Below are 20,333 nucleotides of genomic sequence, written 5' to 3' on the forward strand. Positions count from 1 at the left end.
CTAATCAGTAGTAGGGTCAGGGTCTGCCTGGCTCCACAGCTCAAGGCATCTGCATGACAATGTCTTGCAGTTGATTTATACCTAAAGACAGTCTTGGCCTCCTGGCCTAGGACACTTTCTCCAGAATTCAAGGAAGTGATTCCAGTTGTTTGTTTCCCCTAAGGCTGGGGGACAAAATGGAAAGGCAAAAGAAGAGGGAGATGCCCTAACTTGCATGCTCCTTAGCTGCAGTCTGGGAAAGGAGGTATTAATACTCACCCCATTCTGGCCTGAGAATGAGAATTAAATTAGATTATGCCTATGAAAGTGGAAGACATCTAATGCAAGACAAGCTCACTTTTCAGCCCTTTTCATCAGTAAGAGAAAAAAAGCAGTTGTTGTCTGGATTGGTCACAAACTGAGATATTCACACTTTAGGTTTTTTTCTTTAACTCAGGGACACTAATTCCTCTAAAGAGTATGGCATAAAGGACGATAGGGTTTTGAGGAGGTTCTGACTTCAGACCAGCAGCGGAGACAGGTCATGCCGGGGTCTCAGGGCGAGGGGCCCAGTCCTAGCGTGACCAGGCTCCTTCGCACCTGAGGGGAGAATGATTTCATCCCAGTTATTCTACGTCCCCTAGATGCACATTCCCCTCTTGTCTTCCAGCGATTGCAAATTTAAAATGCAGAGCTGGGTGCAAGGTGAGAGGCATGTGAACGCTATACCCAGAACCACATAATGCCCTAGATTAAGAAAAGGATCGAGGAATTATCCACAGCAACAGCTGGGCATTTGAGCTGCACTAATGGAACCTAGTCCTACCAGAGAGAACAACGGGCCTATGGGCTTTTTGTAAACCATATGTTTCTATTCAATTTTTTATAGCTACAAATATAAATTATTCTAGCAAGTGGAAGCTTGCCAGTGACCAACATTTAAGTAAGAACACAGTGTAAAGCACTTGCCTGTCCTCACCTGACCTATACAGCAAGTCACCGACCCCATCTGGCCATGCACCCGGACTCAGGCAGGAGGACAAATGAACCAGTCCACCGAGATGAGAAGCTCCCCTATTTTTAGAAACTTTCCAAGAAAAAGCTCCCACGGCCTCACTAAGCTGCCATCTATGCTTGTCAGTTTCTATCTAAATCCCTTCTGTTACCATCTCAGCTGGCTTATTTTTGCAGAATCCTCTTGACCTCACATGAGATCATGACAACTCTTCACAGCTCCCCTAATTCAGGTCATTAAGAGTTATTTAAACAAATGCGTGAATGTCAGCATTCAAGGGTACAGAGGCAGCATGGTCTAACGGGCAAGTGTGCTAGCCAGAAAAACAGATTGAGGGGCAAGTAGGCAGCCTCTGTCACCCACTCAGCTAGCGAGTCAACCAGCATTCACCGAGCATGTACCGTGTGTCGGGGATGCAACAGTGAGCACAACAGACAACATCTCTGCACTCAGTGTGTTCACATGGGAGGAGTGTCCTCATCAGCTACATGGCTGGCCCCTTAACTTCCCTGTGCCTCATTTTCGTTTTCAAGAACATGGCTCAAGAACCTTCTCTCTTCTGAGTAAGATGTGAAAATTACTTTGAGCTGTCTGTAAAGAAGATGAAATTGTGAGTTCTTAAAAATGTAAATTCCCCTCCCTCTTTTATCTTTATTTCTCTTTCACTTCTCTCCCAGCTTCCAGTGATGCTGAAGTACTACTTCACCTCCCATGGTAGAGAGGTTACTTATAATAACAGGAATTGTTCATTGCGAGCTTCTCTTTTCTGCTAGTTCTACTGTCCTGACCTATCTTTCTCTCCCCGCCCTCCTCTTTAATCAGCCACACTTCTTTCAACATTTTTTCCAGTGGGACTGGAATAGTGGGGGTAAGGCCAGAACTGGGGAGAGGGTATCAAGAATGCCCTAAGCCTTCAAATGACTCTGCAGGGAATGATGGGAATATGAACAGCAATGAGAGCTATTTTTCCTTAGTAAATTGCTAAGCGCAAGGTGCCCTGATAAGCACTTTGTGCAGACTTTCTTGTTTGTAGTTACAAGTATGAGATAAGTATAATTTATCTGCCTCACTTTCCAGACCAGAAGTGGAGGCTTGGAAAGATTACTTACCCAAGGCTGCTTTTCTTGTAGGAGGAGGCAGGATTCAGCCCTGGTTGGTTAACCCTAGAGCCCATGCTCCGAGTAAGTACACGATTCTATGCCACTCTGCTCATCCCCAGTGTACCCACCCTGCTAAGGGTCCAGGACACCTCACCCAGGGACTCTGTGTTGGAGGGAGCTAGAGGAACAGGCTCAGCTGTGTCCTGGCCTCAGTCTATGGGCTGAGCCTTTGCATTGGGTGATTCAACAAGTTCTCTAAGTTACTCTCTCAAAGAATAACGCCCTGTGGGAAGTGACAAGGCAGTGTGGTTAGTCTTACTGTTTTGTTGAGGGTAGAGATGACCAGGGGCCTTGTGATAGTGTGACCTCAGCGTGCTTTCTAAAGGGGTCAGATAAATGCCTCTTTGACACAGGGGAACAGGGAAGGGCTTGGCCTGTGGAAGCCTTTCCCGGGGCTACCCATGTCTGTGCCAAGAAGGGGCAGGCACACACATGAGCTGCCCGAGGGTGAATGAAGGGGAGGACATCGGAGAGGCCCCAGACACCCTTTCCCTGAGAGGTCAAGTTCCTCAGACGACTCTGTCCTTGGTGAGGCAGGCCAAGCTGCCTCCCCCAGCAGCCCACATGCTCCAGACACGCATTTGACCAGACTTTATCCTTTATAGTATAGTATCTGTCATATGGAGCTAGTGAAAAACTCAAGATTTTGGGGGTGCATTTTTTTTGTAATAACATGTTTTCCTTTTCTGGCTATAAGATCATATGTGCTCACTGGTAAAATTAGAAAATAAACAAGTATTAAAGAAAAAAAATACAGAAATACAGGTTGAGGATCCCAAATCCAAAAATCCAAAATCCAAACACTTCTGGTCCCAAGCATTTCGGATAACTTGTACTCAACCTGGAGTTATCTTTTTGATGAATACGTAGAGCAACAGGAAAATCCCTGAGTGTATTTCACATCACAGGCGATGGATTAATGTTCTCATTTAAAAAACAAGAAAACCAAAGTGTAATACTATTTTTAAGGAGATGCTAAGCGTCACAGTTCCATTTAACTCTAGGGACTCTCTCCCTCTTCAGTCTCATGTCAGCCATACACAGCTGGGCCTGCTATCGGCTCCCAAAGACAAATCCAAAATGCAAGCAGAGGAATTTCCCTGGAGAGCCTCAACTCTGAAAGTTCTGTCCTCCACTGGTGCACAAATGTGTCAGCAGCCTTCATGCAGGGCAGGAATGTTGCTTTTGCCCGTCTGAGGAAAAAAATGTGGGTGAGTGTGCATGGGTCTGAGTGTGCATACGGTGAACTGTCCTCTGTGGCAATTAAGATATTTTTCAAATAATTCTAATCTCATGTTTCTTCTTCTTGATATGCAACAAGGGTAATGGAATTGAGTCTGGTTTCACAGATCTCAAAACAGACCGGCCAACGACAAGTAATCTAACTGTAGGGTGTGGATGGCATAGTAACTGGAAAAGAACATTCTTTTTTACTCTAAGAATTGAGATGTGGCCATTTGGTCAGCCAAAGACTTGTAAGTGTCTGCTTGTGCCAGCACTGTACCTGGAACCAAGGAAGCCCTGCCCGCAAGTTGAGAAAGCTAAGATCTCGAGAACTGAGTGACAGAGAACAGCTGAAGCACGTAACTCCAGTGCTAGAGTATGTGGCACGGATTGTAAATATCAGAAGTCCAGAGACAGACCCACCCTTCCTTACGAGCTATCAACTATGCCAACATGGTGGGAGGCTGGGGTGGGTTTCTTAGTTTTCTGGGCAATCTCGCTAATACCTCCTTCCCCAGCCAAGTGCACACACCCAGAGGGAACTGCATGGGCCTGCCCTGCAAGAGGGCTGAGCTGGCCCGGGTGCATGCCTTCAAGTGTTTTCAAGTGTTTCAACCACAGCCACTATGCCCTATCCGGTAGATAATTCCATGGAGCGCTGCCTAGCGTCTCCTTGGTATCCTAATTTAGAGCACACCCTTCATCAGCCACATAAGGGGCTCTGCCCAGCACGCTGGCTGATGATGGACAGGCTGCCTGGAGCCAGGAGCCTTTGACCAGTCTTCCTCCCGCTTGTGTGGCACACATGGCCCCTGGGGTGCTTTGCTCTGTGCTGACTCACAGCTGAGCTACATCATCAGCAGACAAGGAAAGGCAGAAGGGATAGGAGCTTATGACTAATATTATTTTCTGGGGATGGTCCTGAACTCCTTCCTCTCCTTTACCTCTGAAAATCCACTAACCATCATGTCCTGCTAATTTCACTCCCTTTTAGCTCTTGCCTCCAATCCTCCCTGGGTTCCCAGTGTCATGACACCCGAGACTGCTCTGACAGCCTTCAGGCTGGCTTCTGACTTCAACATCCACCCTCCGACGGTCCCCTGACACCACCAGAGGCACTTCCCCGATCCCTTGCACCATATTCTCTCCAGCTTAAACATCTCCCAGCAGCTGGTGCTCCGTAGACCCCAGGAGAAAGCCCCACCTCTCAACTTGACCAAATGCCCTCCACCAACTGGCCTTTGCCTTCTCACCAGCCACCTCCTTGGCATCCTCCCCTTGGCGTCCTCCCCTAGCTAGCTGCACCCCGCCACCCTGGACCTGCCATGCTGTTTCACAGTCCTCTCCCCTACACATACGCTCCCTCCACCGCTGATGTTCTTGCTCCTGACTGCCCAAGAAACTCAGCTTTCAAAGGCCTGCTCAAAAGGCCTCCTCTGTGAAGTGGCTAATCCGTACTCCCCCCTCCCCAGCCCCAAGTCAGTGACTATTTTCTCTCAGTGAGGACGTCTGTTACTCCACAGTGAGTGGACAGCCCAACTCCTCCACTGGTCTGGTCACTGTGGGGTTCACTGAGGACAGGAGTTCTTGTTTCCCTCTGCATCCTCTGTGCAGACCACAGTGCCTGGCCCTCGGTGGATGCCCCACACGTCTGCTGAATGAACGCATCTGACTCCTCTGCCAGCCCAGGCCCAGACCCTCACCTGCTGCGTTCTCAGTGCATCCAGCTCCCTTTCCAGCCAGGTCCGCAGCCTGCGCTCCATCTGCTCCCGCTTCTCACACGCAGACTGTAGCTGGGTCAGGGCCTGCTGCAGCTTCTCGACTTTCTCCACATAGGCTTGCTTCTCTCGTAACTGAGTCGAGAAGAGTAGAAAATAGCACAGAATTTAGACCAGTGATCCTCAAAGCTGGGGTGGAGGTGGGGGTCAGATTACCTGGGGATCCTACTTAAACCACAGGTGCATGTACCTTCCACCACCCTACTTCTATTCCGCAGGTGTGCTGGGACAGAAAAGATTTACACAGAGGCTGTCAGCTACACCTCAAATGGCTCAGATGTTTGGAATGGAAGACCTCACTGGGGCACCTGTCTTTGGTAATTTGCACAGCTTTGAGCTCAGTGCTTAATTGCTGCATTCACAGGCACTGGAAATGAGGTTAATAAAGAGTTTTTAATATCATGAAGAAATGTTTATTCTATAATGTTAAATGAAAAATCCAGAACCAACATATATATACAACATTATCACAACCTCTGTCTGCCTACCTATCTACCTAGTTATCCATGAACCAAAGACTGGAAGGAAATACTTAAAACATTAATCATGTTTATCTGTATGACAAAACAACTTTTTTATTCTTTTCTGTATTTTTCAAATTTTCTATAATAACCATAAATTACTCCTTTAATAAAGTATGTATGAATGTATACATGCATGTGTACCCATTTGTGTATATTTGAATAAATATAAAAATTTCTTAATATAGATATTTATGGAGTAACTTTCTCCATAAGATTTCAAAGTCCCTCATAGATGAGCAGTTGGCAGCCCTGAAGAGACAGGAAGGGCATAATGAACACTCAAACAGCACAATAACTGAGGAGATGGAAATTAAAGCTAAAACAATTCATGTAAATGTCACACCAGGTATGGATTTAGAATCCTGAGCAACTTCAAACTTTTACCCTCAGACTTTGTTTTCTTCCAATTAGGAGTTTGGCCCATGTTCATAAATCCTGGGCACATTTCTAACTTTCTGGGAATTGGCTGGTGCCAAAAATCTGGCCGAGGCATTTACTTGCTCTCTGGTCCTGGGTGAGAAGACACCAGATGCTATTTCCTGTCATTCTGCACCTGGGTGTGCAGATGCCTTGCAGGTGATTCAGTCTTGAGTCCAGCCCATACTTACACTGGCAAGTTGGAACATGCTGGTGATTTGAGAGCTTGCTGCTAAGTGCGGTTTCTGACTTAGCAGGCAGCACTGCCGTGAGTTACGCCTATGTCCGGTCCTACCTGAAGCCACTGGACTCAAATGGAGACGCTTCTGACCTTTCAAGGAGGGGGCAGCAACTTTCCAGATTTTTCTCTATCTGCTATTAGAACCGGATTTCATCTGGCCCTCTGATTGCTCAATTCAACAGACTTCAGGACCCAAAGGCGGGTTTCTATGTTTCTTAGAAGTGTCATCTGATCAAATATTTTGTGTTATGCTGTTCATCCACCACTTACTATATCCTCCACTGTATCCAGTTTTCTGAGTGTGTAGCCACCAGAACATAAGCACCACAAAATTTATCTATTTTGGTCCCTGCTGGGCAGAGTGAACAGTACGTCCCCAATGCCTGGAATAGTGTCCTGCATCCAATAGAATTTGTTAAATGAATGAATTAGTATTACCCCTAAAAACTGCAAGATCCTTAAAGGCATGAATCTGTCTCCTTTACCTTTGTATTAACCTTAAGTCTAGCAAGGTGTATATCACGATGAGGAGGATTAATAAGAGTAATGATGTCAGCCAACATTCTCAGAGCACTACCATGCCAAGCATTGTGCTTTATATGTAGCATCTCATTTAATCCTTCCAATAACAGTAAGAGGTCAAGTCCTGTATTATCTCCATTTAAGAGATGAGAAAACTCTTCAAGGTTAAGTGACTTGCTCAAGGTCACACAGCTGATTGGTCACGGAGCCAGGGTTCTCATTTACAGCCGTCTGGCTCTAGAGTCTGTTCCTGGCCACCATGGCAAATTATGGGAGGCACTCAGCGTCTGAACTGAATTAAGGCCGTCAAAAGAAACTTTAGTAAGAACAAGGAGTGACACTGGAAGCCAGACACATGAGGCATTTTGGTGAGGCTACATGCAACCAACCAAAAATTTTATACAAAATGTCAAGAAAAGACCCATAATGGTGATTGTAAAGAACTTGTCTTCAAGGAGCTCACAACTCATTTTTACTTTAATAGAAATATTAAAACTAAAAGATTTTAAAAATCATAATTCTCCATCGCACACATGGAGGTGCCAGCTCAGTAAGTGGTTTCAGCGACAACAATGCTGAGGAGCCTTGGCCTCCCAGACTCAGAGGGACCTCCTGTCTTTAGGGGCTGAGGTCGCTTTCTGTGGTGGACCTTTTTGTTCCTTAGTGGTGACAAGGAAAGTACTGTGGGGCTGCATCCTCAAGCTAATATTAAAGTTGCAGTTTCTACACAGAACTTGCAGGGTTTAAAAGGCTTCTAACGGGCAATGTCTTTGTTACTTAACAATCTTCCTCTTTAGTGGCTTTATCCTTGCAGTTGAAGTTTGCTGAGACATCCGAGTTACCCAGCACCAGGAGATGTTTTCTGAAGGGACAACAGTTGGATTAATAACAGTACTGCTTTCTGTGTGCCAAGTACCAAGCTAAGTACTTTATGTACACTATCTCAGTTAAGCTTCTTCAGCCCCCAAAAGAGAGGCACCTGCCGCCACCCCAGGAAGCTGGGAGGTGCAGGCAGCAGGCTCCTGTCTGCCCGGCATCTACAGCCGAGAACCCCTAGCCTGGGCCTCAGAAATGATCATTCTAATTCCTCAGTCAGGCTTAACAGGAAAGTCCACCTCATAAAACATAAAAAGGGTTGATTTCATCAGAAACTACTAAACCCAAAATGCTCGAGTGGAATCACAATTTCCTGGATGGGGGGATCACTGCACGGCTGAGCCAACTTCTGGAAATTGGAGGCAGACCTGCTGAACACCAACTCCACGCCACCCCCACCAGAAGACTTCTGCGCCTTTTTCTACACAATTGAGAACACAGCATTGGAACTATTTTTTAAAGATTGTTAGTCTCTTTCTCTGCGGGCACCCGTGGTCTCCAGTCCTTCCATTTATTTCCAGCCCTGGACACCTGCCAAGCAGGGAGCCGCAGGCCGGGCTTCAAACTGAGGGCGAGCCCTTTGCTGATGGCACTCATGTGTGCCTTGCATACTTCGCCTGGCTCTGGGGTAGATGAAGTCTGTTTTTATTCATTTTTATTTGGGAGATTTCCCACATCCCTCCCCTGTTTCGACTCCTTGGAATTGGCTCTGATTAAAGCAGCTGGGTTAGGAAAAGCATGTGGAGGCCCAGTGGGCTCTGCCCCCACCCCCAAGCCCCACTGCCTGGTCTCACCTCCTCTTCCAGCTTGATGACCCTGGCCTGGGCATTGCTCAGAGCCTGGTCCAGGATCTCGATGTGTCTCCGATGGTCCTCACTCGCAGTCCGCACTGCTGCCAGCTCCATTTCTAACTTCTCCTTTTCCTTCAAAAATTCTTTGTCTGGAAGAGAGACAAGAACAAAACTACCTCTATCTGAAAGTGCTCACTCTCTGGGCTCACTGCCAGTCTACATCTGGCAAGGATTAAAAATAAAAAGCCATGCAAATAGTAGAGGATTGAATTGCTGCTTTTGCTCCCACTTAACAGTGGTGGTGGATACGGTAAGGATTTTCTCAAAACCACTGTTAACTATAGATACGTCAGACAGGGGTAGGACACAAAGAACTAGTGACCCCATGCTCTCAACAACATGCTTCTCTACAACACTGACTTTCAAGCTTCCAATTAATCTTATACCTACTATTTCATTTTATGCTCACAACCTCCCTGCTTCCATCTTCCAAGCCTGTAATATTAACAATACTACTAATACTCCTATGCATGGAAAAGATAAACCAAGGTCCAGAGAGGTAAGCTCTTCGCCTGGGGCCAGACAGCAGAGAGGAGCGTCAAGCCCAGGCCTCCAGTCTCTGGCTGGATCCTCTTCCCATATGCCCCGGCCCCACATTTTCCCCTAGTCCTATTCCAGACGGGAAAGGGGCAATGCTTTGGATTTAGGAAAACTGCTTTCCTCTCACTCAATGCAACGTAACTGATGGTGATCACTGAGTTTCCACGTGTGGTCAGCCAAGCTGGCGTGTCCTGAGTCACTGGATCACCTTCCTACACAGACTTCTCTACCATTTTAGCTTAACAGGCAGGGTAGACAGATAGTGCCATGGGATGGGTGTTTCTTGTTGAAAACATTTTTCCTGTTACAAAAGCATTGTCTTTTTAAAATAAATTAGAATATTTAGATATGTCGCTTATCATATGGGAAAAGTTGAACAAATGTTATGTATAAGGGTAAGGGACTGCTTAATCAAACTACTGTCAACTCTGCAAGAGAAAAGGATGCAGCCATTAATATTAAAGAAGAGACTGTTAGTGACATATAAAAAAATCTTCATTATTGAGAAAAGGTTATAAAATCATATGCACACTGTCTCGTATTTATAGAAAATGAGGCAGAGAATTGTAACAGCAGCAGTGGCAATGGTGGTTAGAAAGGATTCAATGCTCCAGCCTCCCAGCAACCCACACTGAAACACGGAGAACCCAAGTCTGGAAGTGACACTAGCATGTTGACAGTGGTTGCATTCATTCATTATTTCCTCCTATAGTTATTCACTAATTTAACAAAGAGCTATCAGACATTAAAAACCAGCACTATGGGCTTTGAAGCAATAGGAAGAATGATGCACTAAAGGGGCAGAAAATGCGGTTTGGAATGCAGAGTGTGAAAATTAAGAGGACACCATAAGGCCACAAGTATCAGATGGCAATCTCACAACTTTAGAGCCAGAAGGGATCGTAGGAAACATCAACATCCAGTTCTCCTCCTTTGGCTTCATGCGTGTGAAGAGGAAAGCCCAGAGGAGCGAAGGCACTTGTCCAGGGTCCCCCCGCAAGCTGGGGCAGAGCCAAAGCTAGAATCCGGGTCTCCTGATGTCCCACTACAAAGTCCTTCCCACTTGACAGCACAACCTTTGCACTGTGGAATTATGTCGATGGAATCAGAGAGCAATGGAACAGCTTCTGAACTGACAGATTGAAGGAGCAGACTTGTAAAGCTAAGAAGTGACTGTGCTTCATAGAAACAATGGCATCCTCTAGAAACAAAATGAGGTCACCAAGATCCTGATCCACAGCAGAGCAGTACTTTTGGGCTCTTTATGCCCCACTTCAGTGACCAATTACCCTGTCCCTTCTTTCTTTCTGTGGCATGTGAAATGCTGCCTCTGAAACTTCCTTCCCAATCCATGGAAAAGAGGCAGGCAGGACCCCTAAACAAAGGAGTCACCAGCCCACTAGCTACGCCTGCCACCAGCTCCCCCAGCCCTGGAGGGACCACAGCATTCCACTTTTTCTGAATAAAGTCTGAGCACAAGCTCCCTGGGTTTGGACACCATCTCCACAGGCAGGTGCCCGCTGGCACTGTTCAGGCTCCTTGTCCAGGAGTTCCGAAGCAGGCATGCCTAGGAATGAGCCACTAGGTCTCAGAGCTCCTACCTAGTTATCAGCCTAAGTATAAAAGTTCTTCTCTCTGTTGAGGGCAGCCAAGTACATATTTATTTTGATCTGAAGCAATAAAATGATAGACTGAGCTCAAGAACAGAAATCACAACCAAAGCGCCTTGTGTTTTGCCAATCGATGACGATCACAATTACTGCTATGTCACAGTGACAGCTACTTAGATAGAATTCTGAATTAACACATGCCCCTCCCCTCTGACACACACACACACACACACACACACACACACACACACAGGATCCCAGCATTTGCTATTTCCTTGATAGGCAGTATCGCATTGCGGCTAAAGAACGGACTTTAGCAACACAAAGACCTAGATTCAAACCTTGGGTTCACCACTTTCCAATTATGAAGTCTTAGGCAAGGTATAACCTCTCTGAGCCTCGCCCCCTCATCTATCAAATGGAAATGATATTATCTACATCACAGTGTTGCTACAATGACTCTGTGAATGGAGATGATGCATATAAAATCTAAAAGGACCTGCTTATTCCGAACTTTGTCTGTTTGGGTCATTATTGATTCCCTGAGCTTATAAGAGTGCCTGGCTCAAAAATGTTGAATGAACGAATGAGTCTCTAGTGTGTGCTGAGTTCAATGCCAACTGAACAATATATCATAGCTCTTATTAGCTATTAGGTATTCAGTATTCTCATGATCTCCTAGCAGCCTTTGTTATACACCTGTCCACCCAACCTTTGAACTGGCTGCTCACCTAGAAACCACTGCTCACCAGATGGCCAGTACTGACATGAACACCCCTGGCTCCCTCCTCCACCCAGTCTTCCTGAACCACACAGTGTACACTATAAGACACAGATGTGGATATTGGATGAAGGCTGCATTAGTTCTGGAATGTTTTGCAGATCTCTGAAATTCATGGGTCAAAACATCTCTGTCCTGAGTTTGGTGACTTTAGACTTCAGGCTGCAGCAATATTATTCAGTATCACTCACACTGGCTCAGGACTCCTTGTCCACTGATAGGAAGTAGTGCTCTAGGTAATAAAGTTTTAAAAACAACGTTTATGACAATAGTAATAACAATATCTGCTCATGTTTTTTGAATGAGTACTGTGTTACAGGAATGTTCAATTCCTGTAATTATTTCATTTACTCTAAGTTTATTATATGAGGTAGTAGGTATAATTCCTACTTTCCAGTTGAGAAAAATGACACTAAGAAAGGATAAGTAACTTGCCCACAGAAGTGAGGCTCACCAATGGTAGAGACAGAAGTTGCTTTTCTATCTAACACATGTTCACAATATATCACTATACTGCCTCCCCTGTGCAAACATGCACAGAGATGAACTACAGAATAATAGAAGCTGAATAATAGAAGAACCTCATTACAACATAGCTCATTATGGCACAGATTTAATATGTCATAGGTCATGTTATACTTCTCAAAACACAGTAATTACATTTACATGTGTATCCATTTACAAATATTAATTAATTAAGCATCTACTACATGGAGGCATTACAGAGTACTGGTTAAAAGCATGGTTCTAGAATCAAATTGCCTGGGTTCATATCCAGCTCTACCACTTATGGTTTTGTGACTATGGAAGCAAACAAACTTCTTTGTGTTTCAGCTTCTTTGCCTTTAAAGTATCACAACAGTACCTACTTCAAAAGGCATACAGTAAGTACTTACTTAATATTAACTATGATAACACTGTAGTTATTACTGTTGTTCCAGGAAGTGTGATAAATTCTAGGGCTCCAAGGTGAGTAGGACGTAGCATTCTGCTCTCCCTCTGGTGGGAAGACAGGCAAGGACACGAGCAAAGGCAACGTGACACGGTGCTCTCACAGACGCTTGCAGGGGTACCACGAGAACAAAGCAGGGAGAGCTCATTCAGACTATGGGGCGGAAGGCAGGTATCAAGGCAGTGAGCCTGTGATGGGGGTTAGCTATGCTCCCTGACTCCTTGGAGATATGGGACTCTGAGGTGTAGCAGAATCATTCCAAAAAGTCATCCTTTGGGAGATATAAGGGAGAGTCCCGTGGATGCAACCACCTCATGGGAAAGTCCTTTAGTTTATTATTAGCTAAGCCCCTTAGGGGGGATTTCAAGAAAGACAAGACTCACGCTGAATTTTTGGTTGGGCTCCAACGTATATACTGAGAATTCCTAGAACAGGCAAGTTGACACAAGGGAATTCTTGCCCAGAATGGTCTGTTTACTCAGTGGATATGAATTACCCTATACTGCGTGGAGTAGGGAGTTGTTTAGCCTGATGGCTTTGGTCCCATTTACACAGAAGGATGTCTGCTCACATACTGTTTACTCTTGAAACCACAGAGATGGCACAGGCTTTGTGGGCAGGCCGACCTGGTTTGATTCTGGCACCTTCATGCACATAGCAGTTCACCTTGGACACGTGATTTGACTTCCCTGAGATTCCATCTCCTCAAATGAAACTATCAAGATTGATTTTGCAGGATTGTTGTTGAGGATTAAAATGACTCGGTAAAATGCCTACCATGGGCTTTGGTACTTAATAGATAACTTGATAAATGTCAACAAAAGCTCACATATATTCCTGGGGACTTAACATGTCCCAACCGCTGTGCCAAGAGCTCTACAACAGAACCTCATTTAATCCTCACCTCAGCTCCATTTGACAAATGAGAAAACTGAAGGAAAACAAGCTAGGATACTTGCACAAAGCCAAACAGTAGTCCCACTTGCGCCCCTACCCATGGGTTAGTCTCCCTTGCTTGGGGAAAGAGCGGAAGTGTATGGAAACTGGAACTGGGCCCAATAGCTCGAAGATGCTCCGTTCCCATCTTACCCTTCTCCTTTGCCAGTTCTGGGTAAGGTTCAAAGTAGACAGCCTGTTGAAACCGTTTCTATGATTACTATTTGAGCGCTAAGCTTAACTGCTGCCTGAACCACAGGATGCTGGGCCCTAGGAACTTCTGTTAATAATTCTGAGGGTGGGGTTTATGTGTGGCGTCAGTCAGTGGAAGTGTCAGGGCACCCAGTGCTGTGTTGTGATTTTTTAATTCAGTGCTCCCACTTACGGTTGGAGCTCGTGAGGACAGCAAACCTGTAATGCAGCCCTTCTTAGGTAGGAATTAATTTCTAGGGTTTCTCTGAGTTTTTCCCTAAGCCCCACTATAGCTGGAGAGATGGAGAAGTCCAACTACTGCCAGCTTCACCAAGGGGTGACTAAAGCCACTGGAGTGCTTGGTAGGTAAAACATGGGTGTTTGCTATGGTTTGAATGTGTCCCCCAAATTTCATGTGTTAGAAACTTAATCTCCATTGTAATAGTATTAAAAGGTGAGCTTTTAAGAGGCAATTAGGCCATGAGTGCTCCACCCTTATGAATGAATTAATGGTGTTATCACAGGAGTAGGTTAGTTATCATGGAAGTGGGCTCTTCATAAAAGAATGAGTTCTGTCTGAATCTCTGTCTCATGGGTTCACTTCCACCCTCTGCCCTTCCACCAAGAAATTATGCAGCATGAGGCCCTTGCCAAATGCTGGTACCATACTCCTGGACGTCCCAGCCTCTAGAACTGTGAACCAAATGAACTTCTGTATTTGTTTCTTTTTTAACTCATAGCTCATCTTCTGACAAATACACTTCTATTGCTCATAAATTACCTCATCTGTGGTATTGCTATAGCAGCAGAAAATGGACTAAGACAGTGTTCTTCTTTATCAGCTAGAACCAAGGTTTGACCCTAAACAGACTAGATTTTGGGGTTTAGATCTATCCTGGTGTGTGCACATGTGTGTGTGCATGTGTGTGTGTGTAAAGGCATAAAAATACACCAAGTTAATTCTGCTCAAGCTCCGAATTCTCCCATAATGATGCACAACTGGCCCAGTTGGCACCTGCTTCTGGACAGTCAGGTGTCTTCCTGGAACTTCTCAAGGAAGGGTCTGGTTGCCTTGGATGTGGGAAGAGGGGGTGGTGGGAACAGAGTTAAGGAAGGAAGAGGAGGTAGGCACAATCCAACAAACCTTCAGTGAATGGCTGATTTTAGGAGTACAGTCTCTGGGACTCTCTGAAAGAAGAGTGCTTAAAGGACAGTGCCAGAGAAAAGGCCACAGGCAGAGGAGAGGCTGGGTAGAGAGGTGGAGGGGAGACATGTCCAACAGTGCCCAGGCCCTCTGTGCACCTCACCCAAGCCCCTTGCCCAGCCCTGAATGTTCACTTGGAGAAGGCGTGCAAGAGGCAAATGCTTCTTAACCTGGAATTCTCTATAAAGTAGAAAACTTTCATGGTATCCACTCAGCCAATGCCCCATTCCCAAGAGCCATCTTCTACAACCATCCATCCACAGGAATAAGTTCTGGCAAGCAGCCACGTCTGCACTTAAAAACACTTCTCATCCACTGCTACTCACCAGTGACTCCTATCTGAGAGCTGATGAGACCTGAAGGGCCACTCGACCCAGGCTAGTCCAGTCAGAGTCTCTCATTTGGGAATTTGCAAGTGGGAACCTGGGAGAGGTGGTAATACTGGCACAAATGGGCAACCTAGCTCAGGCTGGGCAGCCAGATTCTGGCATGTGGTTGGGAGAAACAGAAAGCCACACTGTAGAGAACAAGGAACCAAGGAGATGCATCTAGAAAGGTGGAAGACAAACTATGGCAAGAAAGAGAGAGGGAAACAGATCCATGCAGACAAACACAGACTATACCTGATTCTCACAGATTTTTCAGGCCTGGCCCCTAACCCTTGGGAGGCCAGCCTGCACTCCCTGCACGTGGGCTCCAGTACACACTTACACATACTCAATACACAGTCCTCTTACTTGTGCTTAAGCTAGCTCAAGTGGATTTTTCTTTTTGTAATGAAAAGATCACTAGGACACCCTCTCTTTTTTCTTTACACTTCTACTCCCTTTCTCCTGTTTAGGATGATGCTGATCAGCACCAATGGTATCAATTGTGGCAACTAGAAACTTCTCCAAAGTGTTGCTAAAATAAACTCCTCTTATTAGAAGACATCCAAATACTTGCCTGTCACATTATCCTCTACTAATATTTCCCCTCCTGTTTCTTCTTCCTCAAGGACTCCTCAGCCCCAAGTTCCCTGGCATTGTATCTTATAATATTCAACAGATGTTGGAGAGAATTCTATTCCAAGGGACATCGAAGTCCTTGTTGACACCAAAAGTAATTTCTTAATTTCTTTTCCCTGAGGTTGTGGGAATGGAAAGATAATAGGAAGGTATTTCATTTATTTCACTATCTACAAAGCTATTTAGATTCATTCTGCCTCAAAGATATTCCACACTCAGGGGCCCCTTCTTAACATCTGCCCACACCTCCTCATCCCAGTTTGAGAGTCAAACGGATGAACCCAGAAAGAGACCCCCAAAATACAATCCAAAAAGAGCACTGTTTACATCATATAAGAGTGATCTATTCACATGAGGCTTACGTGACACAAAACAACATGAAAGATGGTCTACTTTTTAAAGCTACACATTAATTCCCGAATTGAAAAGTAATTCAGTACAGTGAAAAGATATCTGCACTCCCATGTTTACTGCAGTACTATTCACAATAGCCAAGATTTGGAATCAACCTAAATGTTCATCAGTGGATGAATGGGTAAAGCAATTGTTGGCCATATACACAATGGTATATTACATAGCCACAAAAAGAATGAAATCCTGCCATTTGCAACAACATGGATGGAACTGGAGAACATTATGTTAAGTGAAATAAGCCAAGCACAGAAAGACAAATCTTGCATGTTCTCACTCATATGTGGGAGCTAAATACTACAACAATTCATCTCATGGAGACCAAGAGTAGACGATGGTTACAGAGGCCAGCAAGGATAGTGGGGAGTGGGAGATACCGTGAGGATGGTTAATAGGTGCAAAAATATAATTAGCTAGTTAGAATGAACAATAAATGACAGCACAACAAAGTGACTATAATCAACAATAGGTTATGGTATACTTTACAATAACTAGAAGAGTGAAATTGGAATGTTCCTAACACAAAGAAATGTTAAATGCCTGAGGTGATGGATACCCCAGTTATCCTGATTTGACTAACTTATATTGTATGCCCGATCAAAACATCACATGTACCCTATAAAGACAGACAACTACCATGTACCCATAATAATTTTTAAAAAAGAATAATACAATGCTGACCTTATTAGCAACTGGTTTGATTTTTTGTTGTCTTTTTAAAATCTGCTGATCAGGTTTCTTGGGTAAGGAAACTTGTTACTTCAGGGAAGGGTCTTCAGCTCTGTGCTGCCCCTGTACTGAGGTGCACATGGCCATGGTTCCGCCAGGCAACTGGAGACATAGGTTGTGCGTGGGCGGTTAAGTACGTCTATTAACAAACACAGGGCTTGTTTTAAATGGCTGAGACAGTGACGAGTTTTTCAATGACTTCTGTAATAAGGAAAACTAAGAACAGTAGTTCAAACCAAACTCTGTTCTGCAGAGCCCTGGGAAAGAGAGAAGGAAGGGGGAGGGGACAGAAGGGACATTAGGGTAAGCAGGAAGGAGGGGAGTTCTGAAGATGTCTCAGACAGACATCTCTTCAGCTGTTGTGCGTTTCACAAATAGGGCTTCCAAGTAAGCTTTCTTTTTGAACAAGAGTTGAGTTGGAAAGCCACTGGTTCAGTCATCACAAAAAGAGACAAAGATTCGTGGAAAAGGCTGTTATTAAAATGTGGGGAAGAAATCTTTTGGATAGATGGCTCATTATGAGAAAATGACGTAAGGCCTGAAGTGTGATAGATTTATTCATATTTAGTTCCTCAAGTCTAAAAGAAAAATAAAACTTTTCCCATTTACACAGTACTACGCAGCAAAATTCCTCTAAAATACTAATTGATTTTCAAGGCCCACCCTAAAGGCTACAGGCCTCTCCCCTCACTACCTTTTTTTGCAGGGGAGGGTGGCAAGTAGCTAGTACTCTATCGAGTCCTTATTGTATCTGCCTTGTACTCCGGGTCCAGCATCTTATGTGTGTCTGTCTACTCCTTCCTACGGGGCTTACTTCACAGTGTGTTTAAACCCTTCCATCTTTGCAGGATTTTAAGGATCTAAGATAACTGAAGTGTTTGATATGTGAAGAGATAGGGCAAGTTTAGGCAACAGCTTATTGAATAAGAGGATGCTGTTGATACATGATCAAATTCAAACTCACTCTTTAAAATAGTTTTCAAATACTTATCACTAGAAAATCATAAAGCCTAACCACAAAATCTTCTACTGGTTTAATTAGGAAAACAACACATTTTGGTCTTAACATACTTACTCTATTTTTGTTACTTTATATGATTTATCTATTGCTTTTTGATATTCAGGCTCCACCATGAATTTGAAGCATGAAGAGATATCAGATATGATTCGGTAAAACATTTATTTGAATACCTGTGAAAGGTCTCTTAAATATAATTTTCTCTAAGCTAGTCATTCTTCATATTGTATTTTATTTCTAGAAATTGTGCTTACACATTTTGGCATAATTCACAGGTTTTTTTCTTACCCACCTAAGTTTATTACATATGTTGTTTGCAAACTTGATTGATTGACTAGACACTCATTCATCTGGCTCAGCTTCCAAATGTACTGTTCAACCTTCCACTTTATTCCGTTTTACTTGAAATAAAAATGTACTGCTACTTCTACATCACTGCTGACAGCATAATGACAAATGAATAATGCCACATAAATATAGGATGCACAGGGCGTTTGGTTTTGACTATACACATATTCATGAATCAATTATCAACCAAACCTGAAGACTTAAGCTTTCTATAACCACAACAGAAGTGCTCTATTGCCATCTCTCATTTTTAATATAAAAAGATAAACAACAGACACTTCTAATTCCAGGTACGACAGAGTAAGACCCTACCAGACAATTTGGCTCCTCACACAGAAAACCACCATAGAATCTGGACATAATATTATATAAATAGCAATGATCTGCAGGTACTAAAGTGTGAACATAAGCAGACAGATACTGGTGGGGAGTGCCAGCTCACTCAGACAGGAGAGGGAGAGCCATGCTGGCTATATACATTTTATATCTTGATTGTGACGATTGTTACATTTCATCAAACTGTACACATAAATGTGTAAGTTTCATTATATGTAAATAATATCTCAATTAAAACAAATACAGGTATATATAATATGATATGTGTATACCTGTATTTTAATAAGGTATACACATAACATTTAATAATTAAGACATTAAAGCATTACTATAATATGTAATATATAAAACTTTTTTAAATGGCCCCTTTGAATGGCAGATATGGCTTAACACCAAAGCCTACGCCAAAGATAGAAGTTTATGCTGGGAAAAATTTTATATCTGGGGCAAGAAGTGTTTTATACTAGGATATATCAGGGAGGAGAAACGTGTTGCCTGCAATTCTATTTTCTCCCTTCCTTTCACCTCTGCAACCCCTCCCCATTGTCATTTCTGTAACATGCTTTGAATAGATCCTTTTTTTCTCTTCTTTCTATCAAACCACAGTCTTTGTAAGCAAAAAGAAAATTAGTAACAGATGCAAGCTTATTTTTAATGGTCTAAGACCAAATTTTCTGGACTTAAACACTTTATCCCCTCAAAGTTCTCTGATTCCATTAAGATACAGCTGTAGGCTCTCACTATAATTCGTGAACTAAAAATAGTTTCAAAACCTAATTGTAAGAAACCATACCACAGAGTTACTCACTGTATTCTGCATATTTTATTTTTGTCATCCAGAGAATAAAAGGTTTGATTTCACAGGCATTTTGAGAAAACTTTTTTTTTAGACTCTAAGCTCTATTCTGATCTCAACAAAATAAATCTGGGGGAGTGGTATCTGAAGAGGGTATACTGGATTATCAAACAAGGCCTTCTATCATAATTGGCTCTAGTTCAAAGATAGATGTGGAAGTCAGACACACAGAATGTTATTAATAATTCCAGTCATTGGAACTCACTTGAGAGGATCTGAAGACATTAGTATCAAATCACAGTACTGGGCTAAATAATTTGCAACCAAATAAGACTTCTAGCATAAGAATTTTGTTCATTTACCACCCAGGAGTCTTCTCAGGATAAAAATGTGAAATCTTCAGTCAACCCCAGAGCAGACAGAATTGCCCTTTTGGAAAGGAAAAAATAAGATAAAGGACGTCCCAATCCTATTAATAGTCATGCCTTAGCTATTAAACACTTGATCCCTCTTGGTTGCAGTTTCTTCTCTGTAAAAAATGGATGCTACACTAACAAGCTCTAAAATCACTGGGAATCCAACACTGCAACCTCTCACATTCCAACATCTCCTCTGGTCCACAGAAGGGAGTTTCTCCATGGCAGTTTTGTATGGGTTTGGGCCCCAGAAACTGTTACGATGTGGTTTCGAAACCTGTCTGCTCCACTTACCAGCCATGTAACTTGACTGTGGACAAGTTACTTTACCTCTTGTGCCTCAGTGACCTCATGTGTAAAATACCTGCAACACCTACCCGCAAGGGTGGCCTGGAGGATTAAAAGCGACAATGTACCTACAGAAGCTTAGCATAGTGCTTGGCTCACAGTAATGCTCCATTAGTGTTGGC

General features: G+C 43.7%; 1 protein-coding gene across 1 annotated transcript in view; it reads right to left on the bottom strand.

Moving 5' to 3' along the window:
- The window catches only part of AMOTL1 (angiomotin like 1), a 96,651-nt gene that overhangs the window by 16,441 nt on the left and 59,877 nt on the right, over positions 1-20,333 (bottom strand). Inside the window, exons 7-8 of the mRNA XM_045557099.1 lie at positions 8,531-8,676; positions 5,082-5,231 (exon numbers count right to left, since the gene is read on the bottom strand). Of these exons, the coding sequence (XP_045413055.1) occupies positions 5,082-5,231; positions 8,531-8,676 (296 nt within the window). The remainder of the gene's footprint in view (positions 1-5,081; positions 5,232-8,530; positions 8,677-20,333) is intronic.

Source organism: Lemur catta, chromosome 7 (genome assembly GCF_020740605.2).
Source record: "Lemur catta isolate mLemCat1 chromosome 7, mLemCat1.pri, whole genome shotgun sequence".
NCBI lineage: Eukaryota > Metazoa > Chordata > Mammalia > Primates > Lemuridae > Lemur > Lemur catta.